This window comes from Aotus nancymaae, unplaced genomic scaffold (assembly GCF_030222135.1).
Source record: "Aotus nancymaae isolate 86718 unplaced genomic scaffold, 86718_ANA_hifiasm-v0.15.2.pri h1tg000079l, whole genome shotgun sequence".
Taxonomy (NCBI): Eukaryota; Metazoa; Chordata; class Mammalia; order Primates; family Aotidae; genus Aotus; species Aotus nancymaae.
Window position 1 is genome coordinate 16,378,889 of NW_026988494.1, and position 19,483 is coordinate 16,398,371.

General features: G+C 34.9%; 1 protein-coding gene across 20 annotated transcripts in view; it reads left to right on the top strand.

Annotated features, from left to right (window-relative positions):
- PCM1 (pericentriolar material 1) overlaps positions 1–19,483 on the top strand; it is a 112,822-nt gene that overhangs the window by 38,660 nt on the left and 54,679 nt on the right. For 19 of the 20 annotated variants that reach the window (XM_064368625.1, XM_064368624.1, XM_064368631.1 and 16 more), the window contains 13 exons: positions 3,887–4,070; positions 5,017–5,190; positions 5,674–5,828; positions 5,945–6,183; positions 8,791–8,942; positions 9,092–9,221; positions 10,171–10,311; positions 10,966–11,156; positions 12,549–12,749; positions 13,965–14,184; positions 14,291–14,436; positions 14,927–15,117; positions 17,383–17,554. In XM_064368625.1, the coding sequence (XP_064224695.1) occupies positions 3,887–4,070; positions 5,017–5,190; positions 5,674–5,828; positions 5,945–6,183; positions 8,791–8,942; positions 9,092–9,221; positions 10,171–10,311; positions 10,966–11,156; positions 12,549–12,749; positions 13,965–14,184; positions 14,291–14,436; positions 14,927–15,117; positions 17,383–17,554 (2,296 nt within the window). The remainder of the gene's footprint in view (positions 1–3,886; positions 4,071–5,016; positions 5,191–5,673; positions 5,829–5,944; positions 6,184–8,790; positions 8,943–9,091; positions 9,222–10,170; positions 10,312–10,965; positions 11,157–12,548; positions 12,750–13,964; positions 14,185–14,290; positions 14,437–14,926; positions 15,118–17,382; positions 17,555–19,483) is intronic. The other variant, XM_064368614.1, reaches the window with a different exon arrangement.

Sequence of the window (19,483 nt, forward strand, 5' to 3'; positions counted from 1 at the left end):
CCCACTATTATTGTGTGGGAGTCTAAATCCCCTTTTAGGTCATTAAGAACTTGCTTTATGTATCTGGGTGCTCCTGCGTTGGGTGCATATATATTTAGGATAGTTAGCTCTTCTTGTTGGATTGATCCTTTTACTGTTATGTAATGCCCTTCTTTGTCTCTTTTGATCTTTGTTGGTTTGAAGTCTGTTTTATCAGACTAGGATTGAAAACCCTGCTTTTTTTGTTGTCCATTTGCTTGGTAAATCTTCTTCCATCCCTTTATTTTGAGTCTGTGTGTCTTTGTACGTGAGATGGGTTTCCTGAATACAACACACCGATGGGTCTTGACTTTTTATCCTATTTGCCAGTCTGTGTCTTTTGATTGGGGCATTTAGGTTGTTTACATTCAATTATAATACTGTTATGGTTGAATTTGATCCTGCCATTTTGTTACTGGCTGGTTTTCTTACCCGTTAGTTGACTCAGTTTCTTCATTGCATTTTTGGTCTTTGCCATTTGGTGTGCTTTTGCAGTGGCTGGTACTTGTTTCTTTCAATGTTTACTGTTTCATTCAGGAGCTCTTGTAAGGCAGGTCTAATGGCAATGAAAACTCTCAGTAATTGCTTGTCTGTAAAGGATTTTATTTCTCCTTCACTTACGAAGCTTAGTTTGGCTGGATATGAGATTCTGGGTTGAAAGTTCTTTTCTTTAAGGATGTTGAATATTAGTCCTCAATCTCTTCTGGCTTGTAGGGTTTCTGCCGAGAGATCCACTGTGAGTCTGATGGGCTTCTCTTTGTGGTTGACCTGACCTTTCTCTCTTGCTGCGCTTAGCATTTTTTCCTTCATTTCAACCCTGGTGAATCTGACGATTATGTGCCTTGGGGTTACTCTTCTTGAGGAATATTTTTGTGGAGTTCTCTGTATTTCTTGGATTTGAATGTTGGACTGCCTTGCTAGGCTGGGGAAGTTCTCCTGGATAATATCCTGGAGCGTGTTTTCCAGCTTGGATTCATTCTCCCTGTCACATTTAGCTACACTGATCAAGCATAGATTAGGTCTTTTCACATGATCCCATATTTCTTGGAGGTTTTTTTTCATTTGTTTTTACTCTTTTTTTCTCTTGTCTTGCCTTCTCTTTTTATTTCATTGAATTGATCTTTAATCTCTGATATCCTTTCTTCTGCTTGATCAATTTGGCCATTAAAACTTGTGTTTCCTTCACATGGTTCTCGTGCTGTGTTTTTCAACTCCATCAAGTTGTTTATGTTCTTCTCTAAGCTGGTTATTCTAGTTAGCATTTCATCTAACCTTTTTTCAAAGGTTTTCAGTTTCATTGCATTGGGTTAGACCATGTTCCTTTAGCTCAGAAACGTTTGTTATTACCCACCTTCTGAAGCCTGTTTCTGTCGGTTCATTGCACTCCTTCTCAGTCATGTTGTGTTCCCGTGTTGATGAGGAGTTGTGATCCCTTGAAGGAAAAGAGGCGTTCTGGTCTTTGATGGTTTCATCTTTTTTGCACTGGTTTTTCCCCATCTTCGTGGATTTACCTGGCTCTGATCTCAGGGAGCTGCTTGATGAGGTCACTTGTCTGCCTGTCGAGATGCTACAGGGTTTCCAGGAACTTCTTGAGGTTACTAGGTAGGCTTGCTTTGTGTTTTTTGTTTGCACTAGGAGGTTAGGCCCGCCTCTTCCGCTAACCTTGAGGCGCTGCTGGGTGATCAAGAACACTGTCCCATTGCCACGTAGCTTTCCTGTGTTTTTTGTTAAAACATGAAGCCTAGTCCCGCCTCATTAATGGTGGGTTGCACCTTTCCTCCACGGAGCTGGATCAGGCAGCGTTCAGCTGAGACTGAGGCACTGGCTGCGTAACCCACTAGAGTTAGTGCCTCAGCCCTCTGGGGTTTGTGGGAGAGGGTTGGGACCCACTTAGCCGTACCATCTGTCTCCCCACTTTCAGCTCCCTCTCTCTCCGGGCAGGGGGAGGGGGCAATAGTTCAGTCCACAGTCTCTCCCAGCCGGCTTATGGGCTTATGCGTTTGCTTAGTTCTGTGCGACAATCCAGGCCACCATCTTGTGTTATTATTCAGCTCTGTGCTTGTAATTCCAGGTGCTTGACTGGCAAAGATCCCCTGTTCTGTGTATTGCTGAGGCCTTGGGGGAAGCGCTGTATCTGGACCAGGGTGCTGGAGGGGGAGCCTCCAAGAGTCACTGGTCAGATGCACTTTCTGGGTGAAGCAGCACCCCACCCCGCCTCAGTCTGCTCTGCTTGGGCTTTGCTCACTGTCGAAACAGACCTGTTGAAATGCACCTGGTACCTGGTTGAAGCTAGGAGATCTCTCGATTTCTGCATCTCTCTTGCTGGGTGTTGTGCACCGGAGTTGTGTCTATTCAGCCACCTTGTTCCCTCCCCCACACCTCTACTTTTAAACCTTGTCTGTATTAATTTTTAAAAAATACATAAATAATCATCCCAGGTAGCTATAACTACAAAGCTAAATTTTCTGCTCCACAGATATTTCACCTTCTTTGTCTAAATCAGATCTAGTCTTCATTTCCTATCCTAATACCTTTTCAAACATACCTCTGTCTCTTATCCAAGTAGTAGTAGAAGGTCAAGCATTAGAAATTGAAATCAGTAGAGGCAACTTTCAACTGATCTTTACACATTCTAGCTGTTGTCTAATTAAAGAGAAGGGATTTAAAAACAACAAAAACCATTATCTCTGGAGCCTCTGGTCCTTATTCTCCACATATCGCCTTTTTCTTTGTCACCCACAAAAGAACCTTACTATTACTGTCCTAAAACATACTTCTTTCTTTTCCCTGACTTTTGCTAGTCTCTTCCTACTCTAGAGTATAATCCTAGTTCTTATCCTTTACAAACAGATGAACACAACTAAGAAAAAAGTTGAAAGTTGTGCTTACGTCGTTATGGTCAGTTTTGTATGCATACGGTAGCACTCTATATACTGATGACTCTTAAAGGCCATTTTTTCCTTACCGAGGAACAGTGTGAGAGCAGCAGCAAAAGGTGTAGAATGATCAGTGAATAGAATGAGGAGACTACTGGAAACCACCTGCAGGAATTGTACTAAAGTGAGCAACAAATAATGATGGTTCCTGTGAGAAAGATACTGGTAAACGATCGTAGCTTTGAAATGGTAGGAGGTAGAGAAGTACAAAGATTCTTAATCTTCATTAATTGCTCTTGAAAGCATAATTTATATTTGAGAGTAAAAGAAGTTAAATAGAAAGTAACTGAATTTAGTTCAGGGACCATAGAGGGTTAGCCATTATCTAATTAGCAGATTTTTATTGCTGTTTAATATTTCATGGTAGGGAGGTGCCACAGTCACTTTAACACTTTTGCTTTGTCTCCTGGAGCAAGAAAAGTTCCTTCTTGGTGTCCAGATTTAACTCTCTGGTCTGTGGGTATGAAAAACTGATGAAGACCTAATCAGCTAGGGCTATCCTATAAAGATTACAGATTGAGTACTGTGCATCATTCATAGTGGCCCTGTTTAATTTAACCTAGAACCAAGTTTATCAAGTTAGTTACCAAGTTTACTCATTAGTTAAAACTAACTAGAGTACTCCTCTAGTTATTTTTCCAAGGTAAAATATCGTTCTTGTCAATTTCCATCTTTTCTTTTTCTTTCCTTTCTGTTTTAACCCAGTGATTATAATGTAAAGATGATAGAATCTCTAGAAAGAAGAGGTAAACATGTCTTCTCTGTGCATTTTGGTGTGTTTAATTGTGGAGTAAGCTAATAAACAAGTTTCTAAAATTTAAATCTGTAGAAATTGTTAATGATTTTTACTTTCTATTTTTCGGTATCTTAGCCAACTGTCAATGTTTGTTTAACTGGTGATTTTTTTCAATTTTTTGTTGTGCCTTCTTCAGCCTCTCCACAAAGGAGTGTGGATCAAAGAAGTACTTCAGCTCCCTCTGCTCCTGTAGGCTTGGCACCAGTTGTCAACGGAGAATCCAATAGCCTCACATCATCTGTTCCTTATCCTGCTGCTTCTTTAGTCTCTCAGAATGAGAGTGAAAATGAAGGCCATCTCAATCCAACTGAAAAACTCCAGTAAAACATTTTTTACAATCATTGTTTTCGTAGATTAAAATGAAATAATAGGGACAAATTCTGTTTTTTTTCCTTTGTGTTGAAAATTCTGGCAAAACGAGATTTATTGAATACTGTAAACATTCTTAAGTGATAGGTAAAAGAGGTATGTGTGTGTTGTGTGTGCATTGAGTTGTCTAAGACGAGATGTTGTAATGCGGGTAATTTCTGTGAACTGCTGTTATCTTCTTGTTTTTCAAATCACAGATCAGAAATAAAACTACAGTTAAAATATTTCTGTATTCAGATGATTTAGAGACCAGCCTGTAGAATCAGCCCTGAAGTTTTATCACACAAGGCTGTGTCACCGTGTAAAAATAACTTAGCCTTACTAAGTCTGTATTTCCTCATCTGCAAAATAGGAATAATATATCTGTTCATAAATATGTTTTTGTTAAAAAATGTTGGTATTGCTCTTGGCACTTAGTATGAACTCAGCAAACTTAATTGTTATTTTTGCTGAACATAGTATACACTCTTTAGATCTCATGTGCACACAAATCAAGAACCTTCTATACGTGCTCAGTAATGTCTGTATACCTGATTTTCCTGAGATTTAGTATTTGAGTAGTACTTCATATTTTTGATACTAGAGAAACCTAGAAATATTTTTGACATCAAGTTTTCTGCTGTTAACATTTACGCCTGCTTAAAATGAACAATTAAATTGAAATTGGTTTTCTTATGCTTTTATCCCTGACACAGCATAAAAAAATAAGGTGGTGAGATTTCAAGTAAGCCGTACTTGGCTTTAAACTCATTATTTTATAGTCATACCCCCTGTATAGTTCACTAAATGGATATTTCAGTAGGTCTAAATTTTGTTTGTGTTAGCTGCTATTACATGAAAATGATGTCTGCATTATTTTGCTAAAACGGGTGTAAATCTTACACTTTTGTTTATCAGGAAGTTAAATGAAGTTCGAAAGAGATTAAATGAACTAAGAGAGTTAGTTCATTATTATGAACAAACATCAGACATGATGACAGATGCCGTGAATGAAAACAGGAAAGATGAGGAAACTGAAGAGTCAGAATATGATTCTGAGCATGAAAATTCCGAGCCTGTTACTAACATTCGGTAAGAACTTTTTTTTGGATGTTTTTCCAGCATATTCTAACGTGATACTTTTAATGTGGGCACAAAAATACTTCATTAGAGCGTTCATTGTTTGCCTGTTATATAAGCTTTTTTCTTGCAAATCTATTTTGGTCAGTGTAATCATCTTTGCCCTGTGAAGATAAATGATTAGGGAGGTATGGAGTACATTAGTTCAGTAAATTTGTGTTTGTTAGATCGAATTCAATTAAATCATGGGATGTATCTAACTTAGCATTTTCCTGTCTCTTAATTTTTAGGTGTAATTTTCATTTTTTCTAAGTTTCCAAGTAGCACATATGCAGAAGTTACTGAAAAGCAGGAGTCGATTATTCGATTTGAATTTAAATAGCATAGCCAACAATGTTCTTAGTTTGGAGTATTTTATTAGCAGTTCTAAAATTTTGAATCCTTTCTCTTTTTTTGTGTGCCTTAAATAACTTCAGGCTGTTTTCTTTCTTCTAGAAATCCACAAGTAGCTTCCACCTGGAATGAAGTAAATAGTAATAGTAACGCACAATGTGTTTCTAATAATAGAGATGGGAGAGCAGTTAATTCTAATTGTGAAATTAACAACAGATCTGCTGCTAACATAAGGGCTCTAAATGTGCCTCCTTTAGGTATGACTGCATTTAAAGATAATTTTACCATGTTATTCTTACAAAGTGGGTTTTCGTTCATGTGTGCTTTCAAGTTTATTTTAAAAATTACCGATTTTAATTATATGAGTTTTCAGCAGATTGTCGATATAATAGAGAAGGGGAACAGGAGATTCATGTTGCACAAGGTGAAGATGATGAGGAAGAGGAGGAAGAAGCAGAAGACGAGGGAGTCAGTGGAGCTTCATTATCCAGTCACAGGAGCAGTCTGGTTGATGAGCATCCAGAAGATGCCGAATTTGAACAGAAGATAAACAGACTTATGGCTGCAAAACAGAAAATTAGACAGTTACAAGATCTTGTTGCTATGGTACAGGTAAATATTGCTTGGTTTTTTAAAAACCTATTTGTCAAATAGTACAGTCTTAAATAAAATTTGTGTTTGATAATTACTTTGGTATAATTATACTAGTACACATTTATTTATTGTATGTGAGGTTTAAGTTTTTAGCACTTTACGTGCTGTATGTCAGGTCAGCAACCTTTTTAAATTACAAGTGAATTGGTTATATAGTTGAGGCTTTGTGTTCATACAGTCTCTGTCACAACTTCACAATGCAAAAGCAGCCATACTTAAATGAGAATGATTATTTACCAATAAGTTTTATTTTATTATAAGCAATATAGCTGTTTTTATTTACAAAAACAGAAGAGAACACGTTTTGTTGTTTTGCTGATAACTCTGGCCTTATGTAGAACTTGCAGCATCTCAATGAGGTAGATATTAAACAGATGGAAGGGGTCTTAATTGTCAAAGTTTATATGACTATCCAAGCCAGCATTCAGACTTCCTGATACCAGAGCCTGAGATCTTAACCCACTTTACGTAAAAGAAAAACCATATGTTATTGTATTCAGTAAGGTTAAAGGTTAATCATAAATTTTAAAATGCAATTTATATGTGTTAACAGTTACACAATTAACTGTAATTGCATAAATATACAATTGTATATTACAATTGTAAAAATATGTAAAAATATACAATTACAATTATGTAACTATTAACAAAATATAAACTTATAATTGTATAAATATACTGTAATATAGTTAACTATATAACTATTAACACATTTATAAAGGTGTGTATATATATAAATCATATAAAATGGTTTTTGTGAATGAAAGACTAAAGTTTTACTAACAGTTTCTTTTGAAATGCTGTGTACTTTGAATTACTCAAGTACAAGGTGAATGTGCTCTCTCAGTTCAAAAAAAGTACTTATTATTTATTTGTTTATTTATTTGGGACAGGATCTTGCTCTGTCACCCAGGCTGGAGTGCAGTGGCATGATTTTGGCTCACTGAAACCTCCATCTCCTGGGTTCAAGTGATTTTTCTGCCTCAGCCTCCCGAGTAGCTGGGATTACAAGCATACACCACCACACCCGGCTAATTTTTCTATTTTTTTTTTTTTTTTTTTTTTTTTTTTTTTTTTTTTTTTTTTTTTTTTTTTTTTTTTTTTTGGATAAGGCTGTGCTTTATTACATGCATAATTACAAATCTGTAATTTTTCTATTTTTAATACAGATGGGATTTCACCATGTTGGCCAGGCTGGTCTTGGACACCTGGCTTCAGGCAGTCCACCCGCCTTGGCTTCCCAAAGTGCTGAGGTTACAGGCAAACAGAGGATATATTACTAGTAAACTCCCTGTTTACCTCTACTAATAATCCCTTTCTTCTTTACCAAAGTCGCTAGACCTTTTCTGTACATTTATGTACAACACTATGCACTTATTTTTAAAAAACACATGAAGTTTTGTGGTATGTTTCTTTGTTTTTACAAACTGTATAATACAGTAAGTATTATTTTATAACTTTCCTTTTTTCCCCACTCCACAATGTCTCAGAACTTTTTCATGTCACTATATATGGTTCTATATAATTAGAAGTAATTATGAAACACATGGATAGGATAATTATAAAATATAAATAATACTGCACATATATATAAAACACATATAGTGATTTTTAGCTGCAGTATAGTTTTCTGTAGTGTCAGTGGACCTTAATTTAGTTAATGTATAATAGCATTTGGTTAATATATACTCGTTTTCAATCTTTCACTATTTAAGAGTGAATTGGTTATATAGTTTAGTCTTTCTGGTCATACAGTCTCTGTTACAACTTCACAGTGCAAAAGCAGCCATACATAATACATAAATAAGAATGATTGTTTGCCAGTATAGTTTTATTATAAGCTGTATAGCTGTTTTTATTTATGAAATGCACTAAAGAACATACTTGCAGAAACTTCTGTGCATTTATGTTTGTTAAGAAAGATATGGAGAAGAATATATCAGAATTTGTGTACATTTTAATTTTAAAGGACACAACTTAATTGGTCTCTAGAACAATTATTTTCTAGGGAGCAGTTTTCTACATATATTTTTTATATATAATTTGTATTTCTATATGTATTTTTGATATGTATTCATATTTTTCTGAATGTATTTATATTTTAAGCAGTGGTGTATTTTTATATTTTATATTTTTAATTTAAGCAGCATTTCCATCTTTTACTGGCCTGAAATTATATAATAAAACCTTGAAGCCACTTTAAGTTATCCAAGGAAAATAATGTATAGAGTTTAAAGAGTCACTGTATATTGATATACTGTAGCTCGTTTAACCATTATTGGAATTGGCCTTTTCCAAATTTTCCCAATTATAAGAAGAGTTGTTGAGGTGAGATAATTATAGTTAACTACATAACTATTAACACATTTATAAAGGTGTGTATCCAAATACAAGCATGTAAACAAATGTATGTTGAACACATGTAAACGTGCATACAAACATATGCTTTCTTTACTGCTTTAATCTTTTTATGTAAATTTTACAGACTAGTATTATTTACTAAGGTGTGAATTGGATAATGCCTTTAAGTATCAAGATTGTTTTAATGTAGTGATGCTATTTTAGGATGATGATGCAGCTCATGGAGTTATCTCTGCCAATATATCAAATTTGGATGATTTGTACCCAGCAGAAGAAGACACCAAGCAAAACTCAAATAACACTAGAGGAAATGCCAATAAAACACAGAAGGATACTGGAGTAAATGAAAAGGCAAGGTATGTTAAGCTTTTGGTCTTCATTTAATATAATAAAAATTTAGTGTCTGTTACAGAGTAGGTACTCAGTTAAGTACTGTGTTATGTTGTGCTTAATGCATCATCAGATTTTATTGGAGTCCATAACTATAATGTCAATTTAATTGTAGAGAGAAATTTTATGAGGCTAAACTACAGCAGCAACAGAGAGAGCTAAAACAATTGCAAGAAGAAAGAAAGAAACTGATTGACATTCAGGAGAAAATTCAAGCATTGCAAACGGCATGCCCTGACTTACAGGTAATTATGAAATTTATTTCTATTTGAAAAAAGATGTTTAGAAACTGATATCAACTGAAAGTACTCTTTTTCTAGTATTAAGGTGACAGAATCATATCTATTAATTTGGTGATTAATGGAGTGGATAAACTAATGAAGAGTTGGGGATATACATTTACAGTGTGAAAGAGAGCACATAGGAATTTGCTCTGATTATTTTTCTTCTTAGTGGGCTGGCTGGCCATAGAATCAGAACATGAATACGCATAACTATTTATTATATTAAAATACTCTGGTTTGACTTTTGCAATTATGGACCAGAATTTCCATCTTTTACTGGCCTGAAATTATATAATAAAACACTGAAGCCACCATAAGGTATCTAAGGAAAATAATTGTATGTAAAGAGTCACTGTACATACTTTTGCTTATTAGTTAGTACCCTATACATGGGTCTTGAGATTGAACACAAAATAAAACATCTTTGATGGTTTCAGTTAGTCAGATAATAATATGGGAAGGGGATAATTCCTTCTGATATTTTCCCAGAGTTTATTGGCTAGCTTTATCTTCAGTTAGGTTATGTTTTCAAAGAAAGGAAAACACATCAAATGCGTTTATCTTCTAGACCCTTGCCTTTCCTACTTTATCCTTTTTTTTTCCTTATGTCCAATCTAAATAATGTCTAGAGAAATACGTGGGAAAGTTGGGTTGAGTATTCAAAATTTTCCATTGTGTTTTATCCCTATTGTTTCTATTGTTCCTGAGGGCTACTGTTTGTCAACCTCAGCTTGTGTTTTCATCTTTGTCTTCTTATTTCAAGTTATCTTTGGATGATGGCAGTTGGGGTCTGCTTATAACACGTTAAATATGGCACTAGAGCCCTACAGAAGAAATAAAGTAACTGCTTTTATGAAAGTAATGTAATTGCTTTAATTCCTCATAGCTTTTTTTGTAAATTCCTTTTTAGCTGTCAGCTGCTAGTGTGGGTAATTGTCCCACAAAAAAATATATGCCAGCTGTTACTTCAACCCCAGCTATAAATGAACACGAGACCAGTACAATCAAATCTGTTTTTGAGCTCGAAGATTCTTCAATAGTAGATAATGAGGTATTGTAGATTGTACTCTTATTCCTGAGTTAGTCTTTTTTTTCTTTTTTTTTGTTCTTCAATAAGGCACATCTTAAGAAAGGAAATCGAATATCCTTGAAACGTGTTTGTAAATGGTAGTCTGTTTTGTGCCTTTTTAGTAGACACAAAAATCTAGTAAATAGAGATTATAATCTGTAGATAATTTAGTAGATTATAATGTAAAAAAGACAAAACATTTTAATTTTTAAATTTTAACTGAAAATTGTCAGATTTTTAATTTTTTTCTAAAAAGTATATTTTCAAAATATTTATGTTCTTAATATTTGGCAGAAATACATAAGGGGATAGTTGCAGCAAATAATAATCATTTCAGTTAGAAAGAACTATCCTTTGACATTTTATTTCTATGTACTTTGTAGAAAATATAATTTTTCTCAAATAATTTCTGAAGTATATTTGGGTTCTACTTGTTGCTATTAAGAATTAATGATTGCCTAATTTTTTCTTATTCATAACTAAATTATCATTTTAACCTTCATGGACATCTTAGTGTGAAAAGGAGAGAATGAAAATAGAAAGCTTTGTTGATAGTGCCAGTATTATTAGCCTGTTACTCTTTAAGGCTACAGCAAATCCAAATATTTACTCACTTCTGTTTTTTTTCTAAAATAGTTGTGGTCAGAAATGAGAAGACATCAAATGTTGAGGGAAGAGCTGCGACAGAGAAGAAAGCAGCTTGAAGCTCTGATGGCTGAACATCAGAGGAGGCAAGGTGTGGCTGAAACTGCATCTCCAGTGGCTGTGTCATTGAGAAGTGATGGATCTGAGAACCTGTGTACTCCTCAGCAAAGTAGAACGGATAAGTAAGAGAGCTGCATAAATCACCTTTCTAAAAACGTCACCTGCCAAAGACTGACCTTTAGGCTAGGCAGCCACATTTCTCCTCCAGACCACAGCACAAATCTGCTATTTCAGTGAGGCCACAATTAAACTACCACCTTTGTACCTCAGTTTAGCCACTTTCTGTTCTGACTTCTTGTAGCATCAGCTTTCTCTTTTGTCTTAAATTACTATGGCACTTGATCAAATGGTGATACAGATTTTCTTTTTTTTTTTTTGGAGACGGAGTTTCGCTCTTGTTACCCAGGCTGGAGTGCAATGGCACGATCTCGGCTCACTGCAACCTCCGCCTCCTGAGTTCAGGCAATTCTCCTGCCTCAGATACAGATTTTCTTATGTGTATAAGCCTTATTTTCTTATTTAAGTTTTAAGTTTATAAAAAGAAAATGCTTGCTATTTTGTAGGGTTTTCTGTCATGCTGGAAAGAAGCACTTTTTTATACTTAAATTGAGTATCTGCTGTTTGTAAGGTTCTTAAGGATCTTAAAACATTTTATTATAATAACAAATTTAATTTTTAGGATTTCAGTTTAAAATGTCCATATTTAGAATATTTCTAAAGTGTTGGTTGTCTATAAGATCAGTGAATTACTTAGCTATATAGTAATATCCAGATCTAAAATTTTGAAATCCAGATTTGTTTATAACCTTTCATTTTGATATCCTCAGATGGCATTTCTGGAATTTTGCACCAAGCCCTACTATCTTTCTTCTCAGATGAATTTCTATTCCTTGGAGTCTCAGTATGCATTTTATTGATCAGACTGTATCTACAATATTTTATTCTGTACTGGGTACTACACATTTGTTGTTTCATAGAGTTCTTCCGATAGTTTTGATGAGTATCTTGTTTCAGAGCCATTGGTCTTGAGTTTTATTCTCTAGTATGGCAGCCACTGGATATAGGTAGTTATTTAAACTTAAATGAAATAAAAAATTTATTTTTTTTAGTCTTACTAGCTACATTTTAAGTGCTCGGGAGCTGTGTGTACCTAGCATCTACTGTGTTGAGTAACACAGATGTAGATTATTACCATAATTATCGAAAGTTCTGTTGAACAGCACTGATCTTAAAAACTGTCACTCGAGGAAAAATTAAAAGTTAAGGGTAGGTTAGTTTTGGAAAATAGTCCCGGGGGTATGATGATTATTTAAATTTATTTGAAGAATTGTTTTGTGGAAGGCAAACTAAACATATTCTACATAACAGCAATAGGGAGAGTACTACCCATAGCATCATTACTGTGATTAAGTGAAATTTTATATACAGACAGATATATTTATGTTTGAAACGATGTCTGGCACATAGTATTTAGCTTATCTCCAGAATGACATGTGTTTTATGTCTCTTACTAGAACAATGGCAACTTGGGGAGGATCTACCCAATGTGCACTAGATGAAGAAGGAGATGAAGACGGTTACCTTTCTGAAGGAATTGTTCGGACAGATGAAGAGGAGGAAGAAGAGCAAGATGCCAGTTCCAATGATAACTTTTCTTTATATCCTTCTAACAGTGTGAATCATAACTCCTACAACGGAAAGGAAACTAAAAATAGGTTAGTTTCAGTATTTTAATTTTGTGCTTCATTTTAAGAGGTTTAGGTCTTTTTGACTGACAGCAAGCACTTCTGCAATTCTCCAAGTCAACTGAGTGTCCTATTGTTCAATTCAGTTTTTACACTCACTACTCAGAGTTAGTGCAGACCCCACAAGTTAAGGGGCTCAGTTTGGTAAGACTGCTCTTATTTCAGACTTCAATTTCAAGTGCTTAGTCCCCAGGTTACCCACACTTGTATCCAACATGGCTCGAAATTTAGGAGTTCCTACAACCCCCTTCAGGTTTATTTGCTAGAACAACTCACAAAATACAAGAAAACACTTACTTATGTTTACCCATTCCTTACAAAGGATTCTGAACAGCCAAATAGAAGAGGTGCGTTAAGTCAAGGTATGGGTTGGTGAGGTGTGCAGAGTTTCCATGCTTTTCTCTGTGTGCCCCACCCTCTCCAGCACTTGGGTGTGTTCATTGACCTAGAAGCTGCCTGAACCCTGTTTAGGAGTTTTTAGGAAATTTCATTGCTTAGGCATAATTGATGGAATTGCTGACTGTTGGTGACTGGTCCAGCCGGATCCAGGTCTGGTTGAAAGTGGCTTGTTATGCATAACAAAAGACTATCACTCGGAAGATCCCAAGGGTTTTAGGAACTCTGTGTTAGGAACCAGGGACAAAGAACAGATAGATAATTTATTATACTACAAGAATATTGTTGCAGTAGATCCATCTAAACTGGATCAATCTTCACTCCTGCTTTTGAGAATTAAGCAAAAATAACAAATTTTAGATAGTGAAAAAGGCCTGTTAATAAACATTTATTATTACACTGTTAGTAACAGTGAAAATTTTTTCAAATAAACAATGGTAAAGTAGATATAGTAGTTCCCCTTGATGAAATGCTATGTGGTTGAACTTAAAGCATGAAGAATGGAAAAGTACTTGTGACATAATAAATGTTTTTATTTTGCAGAATACTTAATTATATGGACACTTCTGTGTAAAAACTTAAATGAAAAAGTGGAAAGTAATGAAAAGTGATAATTGTACAAAACTAAAGATCTGGACTTTCTCCCCTCTCTATATTTTTTAATACTTTATGTGTTCTTTGAATTTAAAAGCGAACATTGACCCATAGCCAGAGTATCAGAGTTTATTGCTGTATTTTAAAAACCAAATTGTTATGTATGATGACTTAATGCTTTCAATCTTGTGTTAGGTGGAAGAACAATTGCCCTTTTTCAGCAGATGAAAATTATCGTTCTTTAGCCAAGACAAGGCAACAGAATATCAGCATGCAACGGCAAGAAAACCTTCGTTGGGTGTCAGAGCTCTCTTATGTAGAAGAGAAAGAACAATGGCAAGAACAAATCAATCAGCTAAAGAAACAGCTTGATTTTAGTGTCAATATTTGTCAGACTTTGATGCAAGACCAGCAGGTAAAATTTGCTATGAATTACATTTTGCTTCTATTTTTATAACTTTTGAAGCAGCACATATTTTTCTCAAGTCATCCGTAACTTAACAGAAACTTTCTTTCAATAGACTCTGTCTTGTCTGCTACAAACTCTTCTCACGGGTCCTTACAGTGTTATGCCCAGCAATGTTGCATCTCCTCAAGTACACTTGATAATGCACCAGTTGAACCAGTGCTATACTCAGCTAACATGGCAACAGAATAATGTTCAGAGGTAATCTGTTTCTTAGAAGTATTGAGACTGTAGAAGAGCTAACATTGAGCAAAGGTTTTACTATTAGCTTCTGGGAGAAAAGAGCAAGAATCAAATTGCATATTTGGATGTTATCTATCTCTTGAGAATTTTGTAAGTGGTGGTTTGCCTAATGTTCTTTATTAATACCTTGGATTTCTGTTTTTATAAATTTATGTTACTGAATTTTACGTTTACTTGGCAAATTTTATGGTGTGTAAATTGTACCACAGTGAAGCTATAAACAAAACAATGAGTTTCTTACAGTTACACTGACTGTTGGACAGAAGTACTAAGCTCAGTTCTTGTTCAAGAGGCAAAGTTATTGAATTAAGCCTATAGAGCAAGCAAATATTTGCTGTAGTATCAGAGCAGTTTGCATGCTTTTGAATCATTTTTTACATGTATTCTTTCTGAATGTACTTTATAGTGATGTAACTGATTTTTAGATTATTTACTTAAATTTTTGTAGGTTGAAACAAATGCTAAATGAACTTATGCACCAACAAAATCAGCATCCAGAAAAACCTGGAAGCAAGGAAAGAGGCAGTAGTGCATCGCACCCTCCTTCTTCTAGTTTATTTTGTCCTTTTAGCTTTCCAACACAGCCTGTAAATCTCTTCAGTATACCTGGATTTGCTAACTTTTCATCATTTGCACCAGGTAGGTGACTTATCCTAAAGAGAAAATAAATAAAAGCAAAGTGTTTGAGAACATAATTTGTCTATTACATAGATGTTTTAACATTTTCTTTTGGAATGGGGTAGGAAATTTTTGCAAAGAAAGTTACAAAGTCTTTTCTACATTGTTTCTTTTCTCTTTTTTTGTTTTTTTGAGATGGAGTTTCTTTCTTATAGCCCAGGCTGGAGTGCAATGGCACCATCTTGGCTCACCACAACCTCCGCTTCCTGGGTTCAAGTGATTCTCCTGTCTCAGCCTCCCTAGTAGCTGGAATTACAGGCATGCGCCACCATGCCTGGCTAATTTTGTATTTTTTTAGTAGAGACAGTTTTACTATGTTGGTCAGGCTGGTCTTGAACTCCTGACCTCAGGTGATCCGCCCACCTCGGGCTCCCAGAGTGGTGGTTACAGGCATGAGCCTCTGCGCCCAGCCTGCATTGTTTTTTTCTAAACCAAACTTTGGTAATATGGTTGCTAATGAAATTTAGTGAACTACTTAGGAATGATTGCTTCAATTTACTTATTTTTTAAGAGGAGAGAGAATTAACCTGTTCAAAATAGCTGCTGTATACCAGGTACTGTGTACACACTGGAAGAGTAAAGATGAATAAGACAGTGCTTTTCTGGAGGAGTACCATGTCTTCTTAGGGAGATACTGATAGACTAAAGGTGATCACATTTAGCTTAGGCTTTTCTTGGGATGTTTTTTCCTGCACTCATTATGTACCAGACACTATGTAAGTTGCTGGGATCCAAAGAAGAATAGCACTGAACCTTTTAAGGAATTCAGGGTGTAGTGAGGATGCTATTAATGAATGTGCCACGGGTGCCATAACAGGGGTGCAAATGCTGGAGAGTGTCAGCAAATCAGTCTCCCCTGCAAAAAAAAAAGGTGATATTTAAGCTAAAAAATGAATAGAATTTGTTTCCAGAGAGATTAGAAATGGAAGGGCTTTCTAATCAGTAGATCTACTTAGTATAAAGCAATGAAATAGTACATCACTCAGGGAATTTAGAGGTATTTAAGGGTGGCTAGTATATTTAGGGGAAGAGTAATTGATGTGACTGAAGAGTGGCGGAGGCATTTTGTGATGTGCAAAGAAGCTTAGATTTTATATTGGAGACAGGAAGGGGCCATTGAAGGACTTAGAGCAAGGGATAACATGAAATTTATATTTTAGAAAGATTACACTGGTTAAGGTATTCAGGAGAAGTTGGAGGAAAGGAGTGGAGGATCTAGCTGGTGAGTAGAAGGCTGCCATAGTAATATCATGAAAAGAATGATAGCCTGACCTTAGGCCTTATCCCAGTAGGGATCAAGAAAAAGAAGTTACTGAAAGACATTATGAATAGAATGAATAAGTTAAGTGACCTGTTATATGAGGTGAATTATAAAGAGGAGTTAAAGATGTTTGTAAGGAATATAAGAGGAGAAAAAAGGTTGAGAGGACTTTGTGAATATATATGTATTTATATACCACCGTGTTTTTTCTTAGTAGGATTTTCAATACAGGGTGGCATAAAAAATTTAACAGGCTTTTTAGTTCTTGAGCATCAGTTAATATTGGCAGCAAACGTTAGTAATAAGAAATTGCAAATGCTCTTCCTTTTTACTAAAATATACTTCATACCCATACCAACTCTATGTGAAGGCTCTTATATTCTTCATAAACAGTACAATTTTTGTGAAACCTTCCCAATCTCTTTCTCCCCATGTTGTTAGTAGCCTCTTGTAAATAACTCTGATACATAACACTATTTGATATTTAATTATATTCCCCTTTCCCAGTGAAAACAGTGGAAACAACATAAGCTTATGAGCCATACAGACCCGAGATCTAACCAGCTTTTTCATTTATTAGACATTTGATCTCTAACCCTATTTTCTCACTGGTAAAATGAATACAATATCTATTTTATAACATTTTAAGTATTAAACCAAATAACCTGTAAAGTGCCTTCAGTAGAGTGTGGCACCCAGTAACAATTTCATAAATGTCAGATACTATTATTTCTAACTTTTAGCTCTTAAGGGAGTGAGGATTATTAGTTGTCTTTGACCAGTGCCTAAAACATAGTGGGCTGAACTGTAAATAGTGATTGGATAAATGAGTATTAGCTTTTTTTTTTAAATCAGCAATTTTTTGTTTTGGTGGATTTGAATGGCACATTTAATTAAAACTGTTTTAATTTTATTTTAAGGCTAAAAACGTTTCTTTATTTTTCTCTTACTACCTTACTGATTAGGTATGAATTTCAGCCCTTTATTTCCTTCTAACTTTGGAGATTTTTCTCAGAATGTCTCTACACCTACTGAACATCAGCAACCCTTAGCCCAGAATTCTACAGGAAAAACAGAATATATGGCTTTTCCAAAACCTTTTGAAAGCAGTTCCTCTATTGGAGCAGAAAAACCAAGGTACCTGATTGTAAATATAATCTGTTATTGCTTAAACATTCACTTTTGTGATTACATCTAATTATATGTAATTTGAAAACACAACTAGGGAGTATGTTTGTGATTATTTGGCTTGATAATGTTGGAAATAGAAACTTTGACATATGACTAGATGAGATACTGGATTCTTGCTGGTAACCCTGGTATACAAAAAGTTCAGTTTGGAAGGATGTGGCATAACTCATAGAATCTCTTGTCTCTGATTTGATACCTGTCTTTAAGGTTAAACCAGTTTGCTGTTCACTGATTTAGGACTAGAAACTAACATTAACTGCTAGAAGATAGTTGTTAAATGATGGTCCCTTTTTTAGATTCCTAGCCCTTGATTAGAATCGCTTCCTAAAACCTATTCATATATAATGTTGCGTACTATTAGATTATAAAAACAACCTTTGCCTCATAAGTTTTGAGGATGCATGGTATTAATCATAGGATTTCTTTTTCCTCTTTGTTTCTTACAATTATTATTTTTTAATGCTATAATCTTCTGAAACACGATTTTTGACTCAATGTGAAAGATTGCCTCAGTTGAGCCTAATCTGTCAGGTGTGTCTCTCATTGTCTTTCCTACTCCTTAAAAATATCTATAATTCACATTATAGTTCTCTTAGCTATGTGATTAGGAATGTCTCAGGCTCTTATATTAGCATTTTCACACTGTTAAGTCATGAACTGGGATTTTTTTTTTACTTGATTAACCAATAACTCTTGAGAATTACAACTTTGTATTCATCACTAGAAATCCTATGATTAATATCCCTTACTTTGTTGACTCCTTTTTTTTAGTTCTGTTTTTTCCTGTTAAATCTCATGTTGCTTTATAAAAGTATTCTATTGTCATAAGCGTAACACAGTGTTAGTGCACAGGTGCCATTCAGAAATGATGGTTGGATGAATATCCATCACAAGCAGTAAGCATTTATTCAAAGCTTCAGTGAATAGCCCTTTCTACCACAATGAAGTAGGCCTTCCTACTTCATTATTTTCCATGTTTTATATATAATTGATAGTAAAAAATTACTCTGATTTTAAATTAGGTATTTGTGTGATTTTTAGGATGGATCTGAATGTCTAATATTATTTTAGATATTTGGCCTACTTCAGATTAGACCTCATTTCCCCAAATCTCAACTATTGTAATCTCATGGAATTAAATGACTAGAGATAAGAAGTCAGATAAAATCCTGTAGTCTTACTCAGGTGTCAGCAAACTTTTCCTATAAAAGTCTAGATAGTATTTTAGTCCTTGCTGGTGCATAGTGTTTATCATAGCCATTCATCTGTGACAGTTTACACAAAATCCTACCACAGACTACCGGTATGTCAACATGAGTATGGCCGTGTTCTCCAATAACACTTTATTTATGGTCATTGAAATTTTTTTCATATAATTTTCATTTGTCACAAACTTTAAAAATTTTTTTCTTCTAACTAAGAATATAAAAGCCATTCTTAGCTCTCAGGCCATACAAAAACAGGCAGCAGGCTAAATTTGGCTTGTAAGTTATAGGTTTCTAACTCTATAGGTCACTGTCTCCTAGACTATTCTTGGGAGCAGTCTTGTTCCTGCTAAGTTTTGTGATAAAGTTTTGGACTTCTTGCTCACTCTCAAGAGATTATAAAGCACATTGGCAAATTAAAAGTTCTGAGATATTTTACAGACCTGTTTAACTTTGTTTTATGTGTTTTCTTCCCACCCTAGATGACTGATAAGTACCTATTAATAGATGCTAGTGTTCAGCAGATAAATTTTGGGAAATGACAGTAGACTAATAGAACTGTGGACTTGAGTAGAGAAATAAATTGCTAGTTGAGTGACCAGTTGTTTTCACCAAATTCTCATTCTGCTTGAACTGCTTTAGGTGAACACAAATCCATGTATGTTCCCAA